The sequence below is a fragment of the Centruroides vittatus genome, unplaced genomic scaffold (assembly GCF_030686945.1).
Source record: "Centruroides vittatus isolate TY-2023 unplaced genomic scaffold, ASM3068694v2 contig_846, whole genome shotgun sequence".
In the NCBI taxonomy this organism is placed as follows: domain Eukaryota; kingdom Metazoa; phylum Arthropoda; class Arachnida; order Scorpiones; family Buthidae; genus Centruroides; species Centruroides vittatus.
In genome coordinates, this window is record NW_027122551.1 from 477,675 (window position 1) to 501,487 (window position 23,813).

Here is a 23,813-nt window from a genome sequence, read left to right on the forward strand (position 1 = left end):
CTGACGCGCAATTAAATGATTGCCCCTGGAAGTCGGCTTCTTACAGAAACCAGCTTCCCTGTCATCAAATGTCACCGCACGCCACTGGTATTTTGGTATGTAACTTGTAACTTTTATCACGCATCGTTTTGTTAAAAGTTTAACAAAACGATGTAAAAATAAATTATTTTTCATGAAAATACCCAGGTAAAAACGTAGTATTGAGAGAGACAAATGTTATATGAAGTTTAAACATAAAAAACGATAAGACGTTCTGAGGGGCTGCGATTCTTTTAAATAATATAGGCAAATCCATGTACACGGTAACGAAATAATGTTACATTAACCGCAACCATGGCAATTTGTAATAAAACTTTAATCATCATCTATGATACAATACTTATTTTACTGAAATTTTCCGGAAATTCTCGGGATAGAAACCCTAATTGCCATATTTACACATTTTATTTTTACTCTTAATACGGGTAAACAGGTTGTCTTTGTAAGCACTAGGAATCAATAGAACTGTTTGAAACAATCATTTTTCTTTATAAAATTAAAATTCTAAACTTTAAAAAAAAATAAAAATAAAATTTACAAAACAATAACTTTTACAATAACTTTGAATTTCTTAAGATGAAAGCTTCACATCTTTCAAATGTTGATAGCAGAAATCTTTTCCCGTAACGCAGGTTCGTTTGCAAGAAAGACCAGACTTGTTGAGCCCGTGGCAAGTTCGTTTCGATGGTGTAGAAGCTCTACTGACACTAATAACAAAGAAAATATGTTTAAAAAAATATAAATAAATAAAAAAAATCTAGTAACGAATTGCGTAACTTTCCCGGCTGTTATTTTAAAAATAACTTTTATATTATTATAGGAGAAGGTGGTATTACGGAACCCCATTTTCATTATACTAAATTGTAAACAAGGTATCATAACTACACCCACATTTTTGTGCGAAAAGTACTGATAACTAACAAACTAAATGTTCCTAATAGGATTTTTCGCTAGTATAACTATAAGTATGGTTTTTGAAGGCTTCTGTAAAAAAAGTCAGAAAGTCGTTTTTAGAAAGTCAGATGGTAACATGGAACCCCATTGTATGTTTTCAAGAAAATGCTTTAATGTATTTAAAAACAAATAGAAAAGTATAAAAACGTTAATTAATTACAAAATCATTTACTCCAATGTATTTTATCGAAAAAATGCTTTAATAATAGAAAAATATGACCTTCATCAACAATATATATTTCTTTTTTGATATCTCAGGAAGAATTCACTTTCTATCTTTTCCCCAAATTGCTCCAAACGAATGTTTGCTTGCAAAGAGAAATTTCGCAAAGTAGTATTTGGCACCTCATAAAATTTTGCAGCTTTCTTCAGCGCCATTTTCTTGTCCCTTACCATATTCACTGTCTCTACCATCTTTTCCTGGCTCCCGTGTTTCTCTCTTCAAGTTTTTCTTTGGCTTGTTCAGCTAGGCTCTAAGCATCTGAAAATTAAAATAAAATCAATTTTAAAAAATCAGTTTAAAAGAACACTTATCTATCCAGAACAGTTTTTTAAAACCAAAAATAACTTCAGAATTTGGCTAGATCTATTTGTCTATAGTTTTAGGTATCTATTTCTAATTTTTTCATTCATCCATCACATACTTTTACAAAATATTTCATGGTTTTAATTACGAACCCCAGAGAAGTCGGGTTCCATATTAAAAGCACCAATGGGGTCCGTATTTCACGCATCTCCATCTTGAGTTAAATTATTTCTGTCAACACCAAACTTTAAAAACGTAAACATCAGACAGATTAACATGTACTGTACTGTACTGTACCCCTAAGACCTATAGAACGGGACACATGCACCAGTTACCTACAACTACATGATTTATATTTTAGAAATAATTAAATTCACTTACCATTCAAAAGTTTGGAATTGCGAAAAACACAAATGTCACCGAGCTCAACCGCATAACTGAAATGGGAGGCGTCCTCCCCTTGCTATAGATGGCTGCTAGTGCAGCACAACCACAATTTGCTAGAGTTCGAATCTATTATCAGTCTGAAATGGAGGGGTTCCATAATACCTGTGGGTTCCATCATACCACCTTCTCCTCTAATCATTATGAAATGGTAAAAAAGTTTAATTTTGAGGATACAGACGGGTTTTATAAAAAAAAAAATTACATGTTGATAACGAGTAAAAATCTTCATTAAGTCCAACCCCCTTTCTAGATACGACACGCCATCTATCTACCTCCCCACCTTTACCCCTCTCTACTTTTAACCACCAAAGTTCAATACACAAACTTCATTTCTTTATCATTAACCCATCTTGAGATATCAAGTCAAGTAGATGTCAACACCACACACATTTCGAGTATCAGTTTTTTTTTTTTTTTTTTTTTACGTTTTGGTTCAGAGGTGTCAAAATATCACGATTCCAAAAACCGGAGGGTCAAATGTGACACGATTATATTATTATATTATAATAGTCGAGTATGTAATCCATTCTACGTTAAGACACCAGGAAAATAACAGAGTGTAAAAATTTCAGATTACAATACTTTTTCGGGAAAGTAAAATGTATATTAGTCGAACAAATAAGTCCTTATTAAGATAAACATCGGCCAGATAGTCTTTGTATGTTGGCATTTTATAAATAACTTGAAACACAGCAATACTAAGCTTCATTTTATGCAAATCAACATTTATTTTTATAATCACATAACCAAACAAGTAAAACGGCAAAACCATTTTTGGGACGAGACTGTCTCGGAGAGCGCGAGCAACGCATGCGCAAATCTTGCGCTCGCACCTGTTTGTAGAAACAGTCTCAACATTTCGTATTTTCTTTTGACCCGGTTCTCAGTTCCCTGACTACCTACAAGTCTCGTTTATTTTATGTGCACATGGTTTAGGCATCAAATACTCTATGCCAAATTGCAATTCCTGACATGTACTCCTTCATACCTCTAAGGTGTACAACCGTTGACAGCAGCGCGATTTTAGGACCAGACACAGTCTCGTCAAAAATTAGCCAAATTTCTGAACGACGGCCACTGACGGGAACATAAAAATGATCGTAGTTTGGAGGTTTTTTATATGCACTTCGAAAAGAAACATTCTTGAATAATTGCCGCCGTTTAGAGGTGGCCGTTATGGAAGGTTCGACTTTAACAATTATTGTACAATAGTATACGTTATATATATACAGGGCCGGATTATCGAATAGGCAAAGTAGACGAATGTTTAGGGCCCGTAATTCGGAGGGGCCCGGCTTTAGTGCAGAAGATTCCTCTGGTTGAAAACGAGTTACAAATTATTTAAGAAATTCAATAGGACAGAAAAGGGTGTATTTAACAATTGTTTTCTTACTAAGCTCCGCTCGACTGGCCATTACATAAAAAAAAAAAAAAAAAAAAAAGGTCAACAGCCACCCGTGCATCAGAAGTAATGTACTGTACAGTACGCACGGATCTCTCTCGCCATCTGCAAATATTTTTAGGGCCGCGTCTCGTGGTAGTACTGATGTATGGATGGTTATGATTTATCTTCTAAATCTACATTTATACGTCGCGACATCGCATATTCGATATAGCGTTCAAGTTGCTCGAGTGCGAAGATATTACAATTCAATAGTGTTTTATAAAAGAGTTAAAAAGTGACACTACAGTGTGACTTGGGTGACACCACGATATCCGCACCGGTGTCACCCATGCTAGCTACGCTAATGTCACATTATATAAGATTTGTTTAGAAGCAACTTATTTAAATGGGCCCAATTTAAATTTTGTCTAGGGCCCGCTAGAGGCTTAATCCGGCGCTGTATATATATATATTTTTTTAAAATTAGAAACAAGAAAAAAGTAACGTAAAATACAGATATTAAATATAGTAATTAATTCATGCTGAAATGCTTTCATAGTGATGAGATGTCTTGTTATGAATAATTAATGTCTTCATGCATTAATTACTTTTAACAGCTCATCATTATGGAGAAATAATAGATTTCTGATTACATTTTCTATAGTTTCGGTTAGAAAGTAAACCTTAATCTTCATACAACCTTAAATTATTTCTGATCTACTATAATATAATAAGTACTAAGTATAATAAGTGATCATCCTTCCACTATTTATACAGTAATGTTTTAGTCTCTTTCTGCCCTGTGAGCATTAAGAGTGTCTTTTTAATCATACCCATTGTGGATTCTTCAATGCCCACGATGGGAGCCAGGTGATGAAGGATGGGGTCCAATGTATCCGGGCAGATTGTATCTTATCTGGATTTGATCTTGCCCCCCAGAGAGGTAGACCAATGCCTTAACTGCCTCAACCGTCCATCTAAAGAAATGTCTTGATATACCTGCATTGTTATCTTTGCCACTTTCAATTTTGCTTTTACTTTTTTATTTGAAAACAGATTCTTGAAAAGTTTTGGCATAACATTAAAAGCATTTTCTATTAATTTTGAATGATCGATCTCATTGTCACAGATGTTCGAAATGAGTATATTAGTGATGGACCATTCAATAGTATCTCTAAAAGTTTTTATTATTGACCCACAATGTCCTTTTACTTGCAATGATTTCCATTGTTGATTTGGACTGCAAATGCAAGATGCCATCAATTCTAAAACTATTTTTTTATACGAAAGGAGTCCGATATTAAAGGTACTATACAAGCCAAAATTACACTAACATTTATAATTAAAGAAAATATTTAATACATTCCACCAAAACTACATATTTTTGTTTATTTCTTGATATAATCACCATAAATGTTAAGACATTTATCCCAGCATGACACTAGTTTGAAAATCCCTTCATGGTACTGTTGCTTTGTCAAGTTGCTTGAAGTAGTCCAGAACAGTTCTTCAAATACCTCCTGATCCGCAAAGTGTTTCCCCCGCTAAAAATTTCTTTAAAGGACAAATAAATGAAAATCCAAGGGGGCTAAATCTTGACTATACTCCACACATCAAATCGAACCAAACTGTGGTTGGCACAGCAGAATTGGGAGATCCTGCATCATCCTCCGTATAGTTCAGATTTACTCCCACTCAGATTTTCATTGATTTGACCTTTAAAGAAATTTTTGGCAGAGAAACGCTTTGTGGATCAGGAGGGATCTGAAGAACCGTTGTGGACTACTTCAAGCAACAGTACCGTGAAGGGATGTTCAAACTAGTGTCATGCTGGGATAAATGTCTCAACATTTACGGCAATTATATCAAGAAATAAACAAAAGTATGTAGTTTTTGTGGAATGTATTAAATATTTTCTTTAATTATAAATGTTAGTGTAATTTTGGCTTGTACAGTACCTTTAATATCGGATTGCCCTTGTATTTACTTTTTTATATAAGATTATTTTTGTTGTAGAATTCTGCAAACAAAAATTTAATGAAAAGTCCTATAAACGTTGAAAATTTATATCAGTTAATTTTGCATTAAAATTTTTATTTCTAGTTTAAAATTTTAGCAATATAATCAATATGGATCATTTTAAAATTGTTTATAATTTGGTTTGGTTTCACAAGATACAACAATGTAACATATGAGCTATCCAAGTGGGTGCCCCAGAGAGGACTTTCTATAAGAAACTGACCTCTATTTCAGTGTTAGACTTGTAAAAAAAAAAAGCCAGGAAACTCCATGGAATCAGTCCATTAATTGGATGTAAACTTACGACCAGCTGTCAATATTCAGTGATTTTATCCACTTTGCAACTCAATAACAGTAAGTAAAAGTTTTAAAAAAGTTTTAAATAAAGCCCCCTACTAAACTTCTGTTAATGCAAAGTTTAGTTTCAAACTTTGTTAAACTACTGTTAGTTTCAATTTATCCTAAGTTAAGTATTAAGAAAACAATTTTGAACTGTAAAAAAAAAGAAAATTTGTCATACCTTCTCACTGGAGTAGAAGTCCGGCTTGATCTCGACCTTACTGATGAAGCTTCATCCAAATCGGATAATAAATCCCTTTTCACACCATTTATTGATCTCTTAAATGTTTAAATTTTATTTTTAATTTTACAATAAACTTATTGCTTAATAATAAAAGCAACAATTTAAAAATTATTAAGCATATTGAAACTAAAATGTATTGACATATACATGTTGCATTTCAATGCAAAACTATAATGTTTCCATAAACAGAATTGATTTATGGTATAAAAATTTAAAAGAAATGTTGGACTTATTCAAGATTGATTAATTTATTTTTATTTTAATCAGTTTAAATGTTAAATTAATATCTATTTTTAAAACAGATTTATACATTTAAATTTTAATTACATCATTATTATAATTAAAGTGAAAAAACTGAAATTTGAAAAAATTCTGCAGCATTTTGAATATTGCATGTTCATGAAAGAATTTACTTCAAAAGATTTCTTATATATGGGATGGCCATAATTAGACAACTGCTATAATATCTGAAACCTTATCAGACATAAGGTTGTATTGTTTTTGCATTTAAAGACCAAATCAGTTTAGATGTATTTAGTATTTAAATAAATAGGATGTTACTAAATTTGGTAGTTATAATATTCAAGGCAAAGAGGAAAAGGATTCTACAAAAAATATTTTAGTTCTAAAATCTGGTAATAGAAGGAATTTGAAATAGTACAAGATACAGGGCATCTGAAAAGTTACTGTGCAGTGAGAAATGTGTAATGATATGAAAGTTATACATAAGGCATTGTATACAAAACCTGTTTTTGTGAATTTAAAAATTACTTTCAATATACAAAATGCTCAACAGCAGTGAGTAATATCAAGATAAGACCATGTTTGCAAGTATAATATGATGTTTCAATTGATATACAGTTTCATTTTTTAATTTCATAAAAATGAAAGAAATATTTATTTGATTACTGTTATAATAATGTCTATTATTTCAAATTATACAATATTTATCACTGCAATAACACAGAAAATTTTATTAATTATGTTTTTTTACAAAGTATCTAAAAACATACTGTTTCAAAAATATAAGACAACATACAAAATTTTGGAAAAATTATTTAAAAAATTTTTTAAATTAAAAACTGTTGATATTATGTCATCTATTCATTGTTGTAATGTCATTTTCACAGTTTTAAAGGTTTCTATCACATTTTAAATCTATTGTATGCTGTTTTCTACAATGCTACATGGGAAGAGCTTTCAGAGAACAAAATTCATCAAATTTTGTACTATTGTGGTTCAGGAAAGTCTGGAAGAGAAATAGCACAAGTACTACATAGATCTAAAACAGCAATTCATAACATATTATAAAAAAATTTATGCAAAAAAAAAGTGATTAGGACATAAGAAATCGAGATTACAGAAGTGCTTGGGCAAGCACTTCACCAGTAATAATATGTCTACCAAGGAAATATCTCGTGAAATGGACAATGAAGTATCACATATAACAATTTGAAGGTGTCTGCAAAAGAATCGTATTGTTAAATATCCAACGATGAAAGCTGTTCCAAAACTAACAGACTCTTACAAAACAGCTTGACTTGAATGGGCCAAAAGTTTCATGTCCCGAAAAGAAGAATGGAGAACTATCATATTTTCTGATGAAAAGAAGTTCAGCTTGAATGAACCTGATGGGCAGAATTGTTACTGGCATAATCTATGCAAAAGCCAAAGAAATGTTTTAGCAGGCAAATGAGAGGTGGTTGTGTAATGTTTTGAGGTGCATTTTCTTTTTCAGGGAAAGTTAATCTTGTTAGAATTTCTGATAGATATATTTGGATATTTTTCTGAGTTACATTAAGTAATTAAGTAATCATTTACTGCTATTTGGACTATATCTTAATAGTAATAATTGGATATTTCAACAAGATAATGCCCCTTGTCATAATTCAAGTGCAACAAAAAAAAAATGGTTTGAAAAGGAAAATATTAAAGTTTTGCTATGGCCATCAAGAAACTCAAACTTGAATCCTATAGAAAACCTATGGGAAATATTAATAAGAAAAGTGTATGCAAATCATTATCATTATTTTCAATTAAATGAACTAAAAGTAGTGATTATGAGAGCCTGAGATAAAACAAAGGAAGAATCACTTCAGAAATTAGTTAATTCTATGCAAAATAGAGTTTATAATGTTGTTTTAAAAAGGGAGGTCGGTTATTAATTGATTACTTTTTTATAATGTACAGCTCTCATTTACAGTGTGATCTTATATTTTTGAAACATGACATTTTCAAATATTTGTAAAAAAAATAATTAACATTTCGTGTTATTTCAGTGATAAATATTGTATAATTTGAAATAACAAACATTATTATAACAGTAATCAAATAAATATTTCATTCATTTTTATGAAATTAAAAAATAAGAGGTGGTCTTATAATTATGTGACAGACCTTAATTGGGATGCCAGTTAATTCGAACCGCCTTCTATTTGAGACATACTATATATGATATGGCTGTATTGTATGTACTGAAAACCTGAAGAATGCTATGCTGATGAGGGTGTTGACTGAAACATGACCATGGAAGAGTTTAGTAAATAACCAGCAAACTCGTGCAGTAAAAATGATTTTGGTCATTTGTGTTAGTTGATGTCATTGTTGTAAATGCAACACAAAAAAGTAATCTTTATTTTTTGGTTTGTCACTTCATCTTGTATAATGCCATACCCTCCTGTTTCTGTAGAATTTTCTTTCTCAATCTTTGAATAGTAAAACTAACAAATGTAGTGACATTGCAGTTCAATAGTTCCTGAATATTTAATTATAGCCACATTATTTACAGTGTACTTCCAATTATCCAGGATAATCACTGGTAATGGAGGCATGGATGATGTGGAACATGGATAATCCACAAGACAGTTCTAATGAAAGCAATTTTTCTTTTATTTAGTTTTTAATTTCAAATTAAATTTAGCATAATAGTTTATATATTATGAATAAAATATGATTTGAGAATGATAACTAATTAATTAATAAGCTTTAGATGTGATCAGAGTTGAATAAAACTTTTGATGTAAACAGAAAATTCAGAAAAATTTATTAAACTAGTGCCTTGGAGCCTGCTATCAATTTCTTGTATAATTAATCAGGAATGACAGGTTGCCAGCTATATATCCTCATAGAATGTCATTAATAATTTATCAATAAGGAACCAATTCAAACAATTTTACAACTTATTTAATAATAATAAAGAAAATACAGTATACACATAAGTAAAGCCATATTTTTCAAGAATCAACTGCATTTACTGACAGTACTGTTAGGTCATTTAATTTATTCCTACATGCTCTGGTGCTCTTAGTTCTGATGCTCAATATGACATTTTAAATAACAAGAGTTAACAATGAAGATTTTTTAATTTTAATATTTGTATTCCTGATGTAAAGTTTTATTGAGACACAAACATGCATCGATAATTGAGAGTATACTGTATAAACTAATTCAAATTAAGTATCCCTGGCTAGAACAATCTGCACAGACAACCAGTAAGAGAAATACTGCCATACTTACAAGGAAAGGGTAAGATGTTTGGATCACCAATTCAAATGAAATTTGATGAGCCTGTTAACACAAAGAGCTGCTTGTCCAAATAATAGAACCCTTTTCTCAAGCATTTCCAAAAAATGGGTTTCTGAAAATTGAGTGTTTAACTTATAAGGATTTGTAAGTTTTATAATTTCTCAAAGTGGCAATTGTTGAATGACAAGACGTTAGGCACTGTAACAATGTGAGGTAGGTTCAAGACCTTAATGTTATAGTAAAATAATAAAATAAATACATTTCACATAAAAAAACAAGCATTATTATTACAGTCATTATTCTGCTATAGCATTTTTACTTTTTTTTATTTAGGTTATATCACCCTATTTTCATAACAAACTTGACTTTTTTGTCCAGTAATGCCTGAAGTTTATTTGCTCATGATGACATAATACTGCATTATGTCATCATGAGTATATGCATTTCTAATTAAACTTTCAACTTCTCACATCCATTTTAATTTGTTTTTTAAGCTTTAATCATGAAGAATAATAACAGTAATAAAATAATGCCAATGACACAGTAATATAATTAAATACTTACATTACATATAAAAAAGAAACGGTAAAATTGCAAGATCTCGAACCTACCTCATGTTGCTCCAACACTTTACATCTTGTCCATTCAACAATTGCCACTCTGAAAAATTATAAAACTTTAAATCTTTATAAGCTAAGCACTTAATTTTCAGAGGTCCACTTTCTGGAAATGCTATATGCTCACCAAATTTCATTTGAATCAGAGACCTGATCATCTGACCCTCTCCTTGTTAGTGTATTATGCTTTCCAGATTATGGGAAGAACTTTTGCAATAAAAAAGAAATAGTTCAAATACTAACCAAGAGAAAAAATATAATATTGCAATTAGGAAAAGATTATAGTAGAGGAGACTGGATGGCTGCATGACCAGAAAATAAATCATACTCAATAGGCATACAAAGAGTATACTGTGATTGATAGATTTTATCATGTTCTTTCTATATACAGGGTATTCAGTGTGATAAATTTGTAATGACATTAAAGTTATGCATAGATTATTGCATATGAGACTTGTAAATTGTAATACCAAAGAGTCAACTAGTACTGAATGAACAACTTATATGTACTGTATAGTATTGCAAAAAGACTTGTAACTTTAATGTCATTACAAATTTCTCCTGTACAGTAATTTTTTTGTAGACCATGTATTATTGCAGTATATAAAAATAGTTAGATATCACAAAGATTGCATAGAAAGTTTCAGGAGCAATTGAGAATGAGGTATAATGTTTAATATGTTGGTCATTGTGCTGATATCACAGTATTGCATTTCTCCTATCGATGACTCTTTGATCTATTTTTTTTTATTGCCAAAACCTAATCTCCTTGAATTGGAAAATATATAATATACATCAAATATGACAGCATTTTGGCTACTAGTTCTCTTTACATATTGCTCATTTTTATGCACTGTTTACTCCATACAATAGTTGCCACAGAGTCATTTAGAATGCAGTCTCAAATCAGAATTTTAAAAGTATTTGTATATTTGATGATTTTTTCATTTACACTTGATTCCATTAGAATATTTTGTTGTGTTTTGTTTCTAAGCAAGTAGATTCTATGTATATATAAATAAAATTTTTTAAAAATGTTTTGTTTCAATTACAATATGATAAACTTACAAGTTTAATATTAGCCAAATAGTCTTCTGAATGTAAATATCTACTTATAGATGGTCCATAAGAATACTGTTGTACCGGTGTAGAATGAGAATTAATTAAATTGTCATAAGTTGGTAACGAATAACCTGCTGTAGTAGTAACTGAAAAAAAAAAAAAAACTTAAATTGTAATTCATAATAAAGATAATAGAATATTTCCATTTATTATAAAATGACAAAATATTACTCTCTTCATTATCTCTGTAATCTTCATCATGTTTCACATGAAAAGATTCATCATCCTGCGATGTTGTTGTGGCAGTTGTTCTAAAATAATTAAATTTCATTTTCATATTTAAAGTAAAAATTATTTTTCAAGAATATATTTCATATTTCCTGAAATCATGCATGATCTTTCATGAAATTTTAAATTCTGTTGACAATACACACACAACAACAACATAAAATCACAAACTCTATAGATAAAAGTACTAGTAACTCAATTATTATAGCTTTCTTAGAAAAATGGAACAAAACAACAACAAAATAAAATACACTTTACAAATTTAAAATTAGAATAATTTTGAAGGAACTTACAAATTTTATTTTAAAACTGACACATTCTAAATCATTCCAATTTTATATTTATAAAATGATGTTCTACTAAAAGGTGAAGTCCCTAATGTTTAGTTAGTATTTCTGCAATATGAGAAAAAATTGTTTAAAAGAAAAAATCTTTTAATATTCTCTCTTGAAATTTATATTTTTTCATTAATTATATTCATATTACACCTGCTTGCCATGCTACTGAGACTTTATACGAATTCTCTAAAGTTTATCATTTGTCCTGCTTGGTTGTTCTTGTGTATATGCCATGCTTCTGCATATATGCCAATCTCAGCAGCATGGAGAGCAAGTGTAATATGAATATATCAGTAAGAAATAGGCAGAGTTGTTGCCTGCTATCAGTTGTGTTTCTTTCATTAATTATTCTCTAAATTCAGTTTTCTTAGATATAAAACTATAAAAAAAAAGAATCCTTACACTGGAAATCTCAAATTAAAAATGAAGAGTCCATCTCTTATACAAAAGCTAAAGAAATACATTTAATCATTTCAATCATCAGTTATGATCTGATTATAAATGTACCATATAGTTTAAAATAAGAATTTGACAAATAATCAATTTTATTGTTTATTTTTATTAATTTATTCAGCTTTTTCAAACATAAGGTATAAATATAGTAAAACTTTGATCTATCATTACCAAAGATATTGCTTTTCTAAAACTTTTGTTTGATTCCTAGGATCCCTAAAGAAATCTATTTAAACTACAAAAATTAATCCCATTTCAACCATTCTTCAATTTATCATTTTCCTGCACTTACTGGTTAGAAGTTATATTCCTGAAGAATGTTAATCCTGGTTCAAGAAAGAGAAACATCACACACATAAATGTTAGTACACATCAATAGATGTAACAATTGATGTTTTTGAATTTAGTACAGCAAGTAACATTTTGGACTACACAGTTAACTGTGCAACCTTGCATGCATTTTTTACCTGCCAGACAACATGCTTAAGGGGAAGAAATGATGACAACAATAATAATAACGCCAAGCCCAAATCTGTGCAGTTTTACCAAAGCACTTTGAGCATTTGAGTTAATCTACTTTTTATTAAATATGTTATAATGAATCATGTTATTGCTGTTAAGCAAAATTGCAGAAATATTACATGGAAATTATTAACACAACACTTTAATTCACCAAGTCGTGACACCAAGCAAAACAACACTTTAAATCAATATTCATATTTTGTTACATATACCACCATGAAACAAAAAAAAAGTTGTAGTTTCACACCTCAAGAAGTTGATGTATCCATGAAAGCAGAGGTCAAATCTAGCCTGAAACTGTGCATTCTTTGGCAAGATCAAATCCTATGCATTTTTCACACACATTTAAAGACTTTTAAGGCCTAGTTAGGAGCTAATGTAGCTATGACAAGAGGTAAAGTTTTGCAATCATCTGAAATATTTTATTTTTATGTAAAATTTGTTGTCAAATCTGAAAATTATAAAAAAAGACAATTTAAAGCAAATACAGTAATCAAAACATTCATTATCAGATGGAAAATTCAAATTTCTCATTTTAATCATCGTTTTTATGATTTTATTGCACATGTTAAAGAATCTATCTATCTTATCTGTTTAGTTGTGTCAAACTCTCAGTCACTCTATGGATCAAAGCTCTCCATGCCTCTCTATCCTGCATAGCTTCCTTCAATTCTGTTATAGATAAGTCAGTGTCACTTTTAATTGTGTTGAGCCACCGAGTCCTTGGTCGGCCTTGTGTTCTTTTCCCACTAACCATCCCCAGCATGATCGCCTTCTCAAGGGAGCTGGTTCTCATTATATGACCAAAAGAACAATTGGTTATCTGGGCTTCCAGTGAAATTTTCGGTTGGACTCTGTCTAAGACAGTTTTGTTGGTAATCTGTGCTGTCCATGGAATGCGCAAAAGCTGTCTCCAACGCCACAGTTTGAAAGCATCTTCCTTCTGTCCGATTTCTTTAGATTCCAAGTTTCGTATCCATATATGACAATAGGAAAAATAATCACTCTAACTACTCTGCATTTAATTTGGAGGCAGATATCTTTGCTCTTCCAAAAGCTGTTCATGCTGATCATCGAGGTTCGTCCAAGGGCTATGCATCTTCTGATTTCAGGACTGCAATCGCCATTATGGTTGATTTTAGACCCGAGGAATATGAAATCATCCTCTACCACAATTTCTTCACCATTGATCACTATTTTGACTTCCATATTCTGTGCAGTGGTCATTATTTTGGTCTTGAAGTTAAGAAGCAGCCCTACCTTTGCATTTTTGTGCTTGTCTCTCAGAAGCAGCTGCTCAAGATCTTCCTGACTTTCCATGAGCAGCATGGTATCATCCGCATATCGGGGATTGTTGATGTTCCTGCATACAATTTTCACTCCAATGTTAGACTCATTCAAATCTGCTTTCCTCATCACCACCTCTGCATACAGATTGAATAGTGATGGTGAAAGGATACAGCCCTGGTGGGTACCTCTTCTGATCTTGAACCAGTCTGTATCACCATATGGCATTCTTACAGTGGCTTCTTGTCCAATATATAATGATTATATGAGCTGGATGAGATGCAGTGAGATTCCCATTTCCTTGAGGTACTTCCACAACTTGGAGGCTTACAGAGGCTTGGATTCTTACAGTGGCTTCTTGTCCAGTATATAATGATCATATCAGCTGGGTGAGATGCACTTTCCTTGAGGCACTTCCACAATTTGTCATGATCAATACAATCAAAAGACTTTGAATAATCAATGAAGGACATGTATAGATCTTTTTGATATTCCCTCACTGTTTCCATCATCCAATGAAGATTAGTGATATGATCACGTGTTCCTCTTCCTTTTTGGAAACCTGTCTGTACATCTGGCATCGCTCTGTCTATGGTTGAGTACATGCGCTGTTGAATGATCTTCAGTAGAATCTTACTAGCGTGTGAAATCAGAGCAATAATGTGATAGTTGGAGCAATCTTTGGTATCGCCCTTTTTTGGTATGGGGATAAAATAGATCTTTTCAAATCCTTTGGCCATTGACCATTCTTTCACACACTACAGCACAGTGCTGTCAAAACTTTTAATGGTAAAGGTTTCAGTAACTCTGCTGGTGTTCCATCAATTCCTGGGGCCTTGTGGCTAGCCAGCTGTTTGAGTGCCCATGCTACCTCTTCATCTAACATGTCTGGCTCCAGCTCTGTCAGTTCTTCCTCTTCAATACCTTGGGTATCAACTTCCGGTATCACTGGCGTAAAGTTGTTCTGTGTATTCCTTCCATCTTTCTTTGACTGCATGTTGATCATATAATTCATGACCATCTTGGCCATTGACAGCTGCCTTACATGCTATAAATGGTGTTCAGGCTTTCTTCATATAAGCAAAGCATTGTCTAATGAGGCCTTTCTAAGCTGCTGCTTCCATTTTCTTGCACTGTTCTTCCCAGAATTTTCCTTTATCTTTCCTGGCTTCTTTTTGGAACTTTGCATTTAATCTTTGCATTTCCTCTCGGTTACCAATGATTTTTGCTTTTCTTCGTTGTTCTGCTACTTCTATCGTAGTTTCTGACATCCATTTCGCCAATTTTGCCATCTTCTTCTATGGAATGAGTTGATGCACTACATCATTGATATGTACTTTTATATCTTTCCATAGTTCTTCTGGTTCTTTTTCTGCGGAATTGAGCGAGTCAAATATGTTCTTTATTCCGATATCATAGGCAACAGGGATCATTTCAACAACAAATTTTGGCATCACTGATGGTTGATTGACATTACAAAACCTTAGTTTCACTTTGGCAATGAGCAGTTCATGATCCATTCCACAATCAGCGCCAGGATATGTTTTCACAGACAAAATAGAACTCTTCCACTTTTGCTGGCACAGGAAGTAGTCAATAGTAATCAGTAGTAATCTGGTTACAATAATTTCCATTGAGAGAAGTCTATGTATACAATCCCCGCCTTGGCTGTTCAAATCATGTATTCATCGCAGTCATCTGCTGTTCTTGGCAGAACTGAATCAGTCATTCACCTGACTCATTTCATTCTCCAAGACCAAATTTTCCTATAATGCATGATTCTTCCATTTCACCTATCTCGCATTGAAATCACCGATGACATAGACAACATCTTTTGTTGGTGTCTGACACAGTGTTTCTTGGAGTTCTTCTGAATCAGCAGTGGGTGCATAAACCTGCAGGATCATAAAATTGCGAAGTTTCCCTTTGATACGAATTGCTATGATTCTGTCATCAATTGTTTGAAAGCTTTCTATGGTGTGACTAATCTTGTGCAGAATGAAACCTACTCCTCTTTGCTGGATGGTATCATTTCCAGAGTAGTAGATGACACAATCATTGAAATTAAAGAATCCACTTCCAGTCCAGTGAAGTTCACTGATGTCTAGAAGATCTATCTTCACCAATTCATTTCATTTTTGATGATGTTCAACTTTCCTACGTGTAACCTGTTCACGTTCAAAGTTCCAATTTTAAATACTTTAGTACAGTGCAGAGTTCTCTTCTCACTATGAGCTACATCAGCAGTCAGGTGTCCATTAGCCTGGTCGCATTATCAATACTCCTGCTACTAATAACAACTCGTTGCTCTTTTCCAGTTACTCAATTAGTACCTTCCGGCCCAAGGGTGGCACAAGTTGGTACCACATTTGAAACTGTATTTGTAAATTGATCCATAGAGTATTTTGACAAAATACTGGAGTAGGTTGCCAGGTCTTTCTCATCTCTAAATAATTTGCTACTTACGTTAAATAAAACGGTTTCAAACTCGAACGTTCTGAAATTACTCTTGCGATACAAAATTCATTCAACCAATCCATTCAAATTTTCAAATTCAAATGGATTGGATGAATGTTAAAGAATAAGACATCAAAATTAATTTTATAGATGAACTTATTTGAATGTAGTATTTAATGCTGTACTTTCATTATTTTCAGATTTGGCAACCAATTTTACATAAAAATATTATATTTTGAACAATTGAAAAACTTCATCTCATGTTATAGCTACAATAGCTTTTAACTAAACCTTATAAATTTTTAAATGTGTAATAAAAATGCACAGAACTTGATCTCACCACATGGAATACAGTTTTAAGCTAGATTTGGTCACTACTTTCATAGATATATCAACTTCTTGATATGTAAAATCATAACTTTTTGTTCCAGAATGTACTCAATCAATTTTAGAATCAGAATTTTTTAATACAATGAGAACAGATTCCTAACTTGAACTACTTTACTAAAGTCCACATTGACTTTAAAACATATAACAAGTAAATATGAAGGCATGTGCAGACTATGCATTCAAGCAATTTTTGTAGTTTACACACAGCGTAATTTATATGCAAAAAAATCAGGATGGTTCTGATTTCAAATATTGCTACAGTTCAGACTTTTTAAGTTGTGATAATCTATACAGGATCCATAGTAAAGTACTTATACACCAACATAACAAACAAATGCAAATAGCTAGTTATGAAAATGATGTTTAGTTAAAGTGACTCTGTAATACAAGACTAGACCACATGGACCTTGAGACAATGCAACATTAAAAGAATAGAGGCCCTATAGATGTGGCTGTGAAGAATAGAGAAAGTCAGATGGAGCAATAAGGTGAGAAATGAGGAAGTCGTAAGAAGAGTGAGAGAGAAAAGGAACATATTAGAGACAATAAAGAGGCAAAAAGCTAATTGAATGGGACACATGATTCAAGACAAAGGCTTAAGGAATGATGTTAAGGATGGAATGATTGCAGGCAAAAAGAAACAAGGGAGAAGAAGAATTTAAATGGTGGATGTCTTAAAAGATGGTAGTTATGAGGAGCTAATAACAAAAGCACGGATAAAGCACGGATAGACTAGCATGGAAAAAGAGGTGGTGCTCACCGGACCTGCTATAATTAGCAGAAAACTAGAAAAGAATTTTATTTTTGCAATTCATTTAGCTTGATAAAATATGTGCTAAATTAAATTATCATATTACAGAAATTCAACTACTTATAATTATTCTAATTTGTACTATATCATATATTTCTAAATCAAAATTTTTACTTTGTATTGCAATGGGCAGTATCAGAAATTATGTAAATGATGTAACAATTATGTAATTATATATTCTTCATTCTTGAATCCAGAAACAAAAGTAACCAAAAAATAGAAACCCAAGATATGCAAATGATTAATACTCTGTAATGATTGATAACATGGATAGCTTATGAAAGAGAACAAAAGCAATCATACTGGACAATAAACCATTGCCTTATGAGATGTAAACAACTGCAGAATGATTCTTCAAATGTCTACAATGTGCCAAAAACAACACGAAATATTCCATCATTTAACCATCACCTAGCAGGATATGATTATCAAATTGAAAGAAATCAAAATGTCAAGCCCACCAGTGTGATTAAATAGATGTAAAAGAACTAAATATTAGTAGTTGGTTGCAAGTTTATGCCTGATTATGTGGCATTTTTCAGGCTTCCTTTGCATGTCTAACACCTAAATACAGACAATTTCCCCCAGGAGACACTACTTTGACAGATTGTCCTTCTGTTGCATTGGCATATCCAATTAATAGAACCTGGATTGTCATTGCAGTCCATTGCCATTATTTAAGCCTTAATGTCAGCACTAAGCAATATTGCATTTTGCAGTAGATTCAAGAGCATCCAGTGAAATGCCTATAAAGGAGTGGTACACAAAGACAAATTCAGAATGAATTGGTACATCAGGAATATAGCAGTATGCAACAACAGGTAATGCCACAGAAGCCCAACATTCAGATAAAGATGTAGGATTTATATGGTAGACAAACACACCTTGTGTACATTCCAAGGCATTTGACAGTATGATATTTTTGTCAATTTGATTTGATACCCTTCATTACAACTATTCATGGAAGGTGTTTCTGACACTCTTCCAACAAGACAATGCTCATCAACATGTGACTCTTCTTTCAACAAATAGCCTGCATGACAAACATATTATTATTGCCCACAACCTCATCAGAACTTATAAATGGAGTACATACTTGATAACATTACTGGAAGTTCCCTATATCTGACCTGAATTTTTTGCATGCTTGTATTACAATGTATACTCTAGGCAACTTTGTTTACAGTATGTCATAGTATATAAGAAAGTATATTGCTGTGTTTGGTATGCACATTCATTAAATAAATGATCCTGCTTAACATCTTGTGTTTATTTTTTGATAATTTGCATATCTTAGGTACCTGTGAGTTTCAAACTCTATCTTTTCTTTCACAAAGTTGTAACTTTTATTGTTGAGAAATGTATAAATAGCATTAATCAAATATATGCACTCATTTTTTACTCAAAAATTATTAAAATCAGCAACTAACATTACATTATTACTTATATTTATTTGGTAAAAGTTAATATCCACTGAATTATTTATAATTATTTTTGTAATATTAATGTTTGAAATAATTTTAAAAATTAAATTCTTGTTTTTTAAATTTATATTGTTTGATTATGAAATTCTCTCTGATCTTTGTAAATTAATAAAACATTCTTGTATTTTAGTCAATTTACTAAAAAACTGTAAATATAAACTGTTAAGATTTCTATACTACTCTGATCATGCTGAAGTAATAATATAATATATTTATCATAAAAATAAGAATAAAATTATATAAAATATTATATAAGAAAAACAATTTTAAAAACCACCAATTAACAATTCACTTACTCATGGTCTTCAGTAGTTGAAGTTGGAAAGGTTTCAGAATCCATAGTAAGAGAAGGAACTGTTCTCTTCTTCTTTGAAAGTTCATAAATAATTGAAAATATCCATTGTGCTAGTTAAAAATAGAAATATAATTTATGTAAAATTCAATTTAATTTTATAATTTACTAAATATTTTAAGTTTACATTTGATGTATTCAGAACTCTCAATTACTTGTTTCTATAACTTGAATCCTTTATTCTTGCTAAGATTCTTATATTTAGAATGACAACTAATATTATTGCATTTATTTTTTTCTAATTAAATCTCAAAAACTGAAAATTAATTTTGAATTTAGTTAAATAATTTTGAAAATTCTGGAAGAAAAGATTGAACAAGCAATTATTTATTGTGACAGTGTCACAATGCCTGGCTGCAATTTTCTTTAATTAGATAGATGACCAGCATGACTCCATTGCTAATGAAAAAGTATGGTGTACAGGGACAAGACACTACAGTTCTAATTTAAAGTGGAAAGTATATATTTTAAATTAAATAAATTAATATATGTATTCTCCACCCTAAATTAGAACTGCCCCTTTTCATCATACTTTTTCATTAGCAATGGAGTCGTGTCGATCATCTATCAAACTCCTTTCAGGGAAAAATTTTTGAATTAAAATAATGCGACTTCTGGTTAGAATCAAAAGTTCGTATATAGTTAATTGGGCCTTCCATATCTGGTCTGTAATTTCATTTATGTAACACTGTTCTCAAGATTAAGGAAAGATAGATGGACAACAGTAGGAATTTATAGCTATACAAATTTTTTAAAATTGGAGTTTAATCAGAACAGAATTTAAACACCCATTCCAGGTCAATAGTCTGAAAATTTGGTCTGAAATATAATCTAACTGGCTTAAGCAAACTAAGCTTAAGTTTGGCTATATAATATAATGAAAAACTATTTATATCATGTTATATTCATCCAACAAAGATTTCCTATGTTTTAACTGGATATACAAATATTCATTGTACCATTTAGTATTATCCAATTAAAACATTATTATAGTTATCCAGGCAATTCTAAATACTTTGGCAACATATATGATGTTTGTAAATTCATTACATATATATATATATATATATAATATTATATTAATTTTCTTTAAAGGATTATACAGATAGTCATTTTCTGTTAAATATATATAGCATATATAACCATAAAAAATCTGGCACTCCTCAGTCCAGAGGTTGCCAGACTTTTGAATGTGAACCTGAACCTGTATATATAATGAATGAATATGGACTCAAACCTTTTCAACTATGGTGTGTGTGTGTGTATATATACACAGAAAATGACTACGTGCATAATCCTTTAAAGAAAATTAAACACTAAATGAAAAGCAAATGAAATTTTAATGTTCATCAACTAAATAAAACATTTACACAGAATTTTAGTTAGGCACATCCAAAAAACAGTGGCATGCAATGTGGTAAATTTGAAAATGCATTCCGAAATTCATTCTGGAAATCTGAAGAAACTGGATTATCGATTGCTGAATTTTTGAATGTCAACCTGTATATATATAATGTATATAATAAATTTAAACAGTGAAATATTCAGTCTTTTACATGATTGTGTCTAACTGAGAGAATTATGTGTTAGTTGATATTGTGGACATTCCATTTAAATTCAAAATTTATATAAACAACATGCAAAGAACAGTTAACATTCAGATTTGAAACATTAAACTTTAAATTAAAGATGCATGTGAGGCAGGCTTATAAAGTGAGCTGAAAACATTTGTCAGAAGAGTAAAACAGTGCTAGAATAGTGAGTTAAGGTATTATTGTTAGTGTGTAAAATTAGTTTTAACTGTTTTTCTGAATATTTAGTATATATTATAATAATTTTGAGTATTCTCGTGATTTGAAATTAATCTCTTGAAAGCACTCAATGTTAATAATCAAAAGTAACTTCTTAGATAAACTTGAAATGATTTGTTTTGATGAAATTAATTTTAATTAACTTTATAAAATCATTTGAGAATTAGTCATTTACAATTCAAAAATTTTGGAATAAAATAAAAATAATTAATCAGTGAAACAGAAAAGCTTCAAAACAAAAATCTACTAGAATAAAAAGTATAAAATGTTTTGCACTGTATGAGAATGAAACTTTATGAAGCCATTTAACTGTTGAATCACAAATTGCAATTATAGAGAGGTGATCATAATTAAAAAGCAGGTGATATGAGAGAAATAACTATTGGGCAAAATTCAACAAAATTTGGTAACATGCTGTCCCAAGTATGTGATTTTGATTTTCAGAAAAAATTTTACTTCAAAAGTTAGCTACTAGAGCAAAATTTGATGCTGTTGTCTCAATGTGCATATTATATACATTTTCTAAAAAAATTTCAGAAGCTAAGAAACAAAATGCAATAATTTTATTTTACTTACAGATGTGATTACAGATATGTAATGTGCAATTGACAATTAAATCAAAGATATGTCCCTATGTATCCTTCATCCCTATGCTGTAAAAACTGCATAACACAATGATGAAATGGAACTGATCTGTGTGGAGTTGCCACACAAGTTGTGAAATTCTGTCTTTTAGATAACTAAGTTAGGAACATTACCTTAATAAATAAGGCTTTTTAAGTAGTTACATAGCCAAAAGTCATGAGGAGTTCAGATCTGGTGATGGTGGTAGATGTGACATTAAAATTATCAAAATCATTCATGTGAAAAATTTTGCAGTAATGGCTTGCATATTTAATACAATATGTGATGGTAAACTATCTTGTATAAAAATTGCAGACAATTTATCTGCAATCTTTATTGAACATATTTAATATCTAAAATTCATTAAGAGCCCTACATAATATGCCCTTTAAGAAGACAACAGCTCCAAATTTTGCACTAGTGGCTGAATTTTGAATTAAAATGTTTTTCCAAAAATCAAAGCCACATATGCAGGACAGTATATATACCAAATTTGGTTGAGATTTGTCAAATAGGCTACTTCTTTCTATAGAGAGCTCCAAACACCTACTCTTTCATTCTATTTATTATATTAGATGATATAACAAATAAAAATTAACATTATTATAAAATTGTATTAAATAATATTTTAAGTATTTAAAGCATTTGAAATATAAAGATATAAATAAACACTTTATTATTATTATTATTTTGGGTTAAGTGAAATGTACTCGGTTAACACCGGTGGCTGTGTACTATGCCGGACCAAAGTCAAGGCATAGTAACCAAAACAGAAATTAAAGAAGTGTATCAGTGTAGTGTGTCTGTATTCAGGAATTTTCTCACAATATGACATGTATTCAATATAGTGGCCTTCTGTAGTGTGATGTATGTGTTTCTATTCAATTGTAATGTGCCCAAGCTTTTGTGTAGTGTGTGTGGTATGATACCTGTAGAGAAGAGAACAACAGGTACTGTACAATAAGCACCCTATCCATCCTCCACAGATGCCTTATTTCCTGGGCAAGTTCTGTGTACTTGCTAATATTTTCAGTGCATGCGTTTTGTATATTGTGAGTGTTTGGAATGGATATGTCTATAATGTATGTGATTTTATTGTGTTTGTCAATGAGTGTGATGTCTGGTCTGTTGTGGTAAATTGTTTTATCTGTGATTATGGCTCTGTCGTAGTACATTTTGTGCATGTTGTTTTCCAATACTGTCTGTGGAATGTATTTGTAGTATGGTTTGTGGATGTCTACTAATTTGTGTTTCTTTGCAAGCTCTTGGTGTATTATATTTGCTACTTGATTATGTCTGTGTAAATAATCTGTCTGTGCCAAGAGCTTGCAACCAGAAGTGATGTGTTGTATAGTTTCTGGCATGATGTGACATTTTCTGCATGTGTCATTCGTGAGTGTTGCATCTTTGAGTATGTGTTTTCTGTAGTTTTTAGTATTTATGACCTGATCCTGTATGGCAATCATGAATCCTTCCGTCTCCCCAAAGAGGCATCCCCGAGCTAACCAGCTGTTTGACGCAGTTTTGTCAACAAAATCCTGGGCCAGATCATAAGGATGCCTGCCATGGAGTGCCTTTCGAGCCCACGATTGCTTAATGGTGTCTATGCTTTTTATATGTTGCGTTGTGTCCATATGATGTGAGTGTAAGTTTAATGGTGTGTTATTTGAGTCTGCTAGAGTTACTGCTTTATGTAATTGTGATGTTTCTTGTTTTTTGTAGAAAAACTCGCAGTGACTGTATTTGTTTGTAGTGAAGGTTAACTATGTCAATCAAGCCACGTCCGCCATCTTTACGTGGAAGGGTTAATCTTTCTGTGGCGGATTTAGGATGATGATGT

General features: G+C 31.3%; 1 protein-coding gene across 2 annotated transcripts in view; it reads right to left on the bottom strand.

Annotated features, from left to right (window-relative positions):
- Nucleotides 1-336: 336 nt before the first annotated feature.
- LOC136982473 (protein brambleberry-like) overlaps nucleotides 337-23,813 on the bottom strand; it is a 55,268-nt gene continuing 31,791 nt past the window's right edge. Inside the window, exons 7-12 of one of the 2 annotated variants that reach the window (XR_010881897.1) lie at nucleotides 19,483-19,591; nucleotides 11,388-11,467; nucleotides 11,163-11,302; nucleotides 5,890-5,987; nucleotides 1,387-1,474; nucleotides 665-746 (exon numbers count right to left, since the gene is read on the bottom strand). Coding sequence is in view for 1 of the 2 variants with exons in the window: in XM_067278962.1 (XP_067135063.1) it covers nucleotides 611-746; nucleotides 5,890-5,987; nucleotides 11,163-11,302; nucleotides 11,388-11,467; nucleotides 19,483-19,591 (563 nt within the window). In the remaining variant the exon portion in view is untranslated. Of the gene's footprint in view, nucleotides 747-1,386; nucleotides 1,475-5,889; nucleotides 5,988-11,162; nucleotides 11,303-11,387; nucleotides 11,468-19,482; nucleotides 19,592-23,813 lie in introns of both variants that reach the window. The other variant, XM_067278962.1, reaches the window with a different exon arrangement.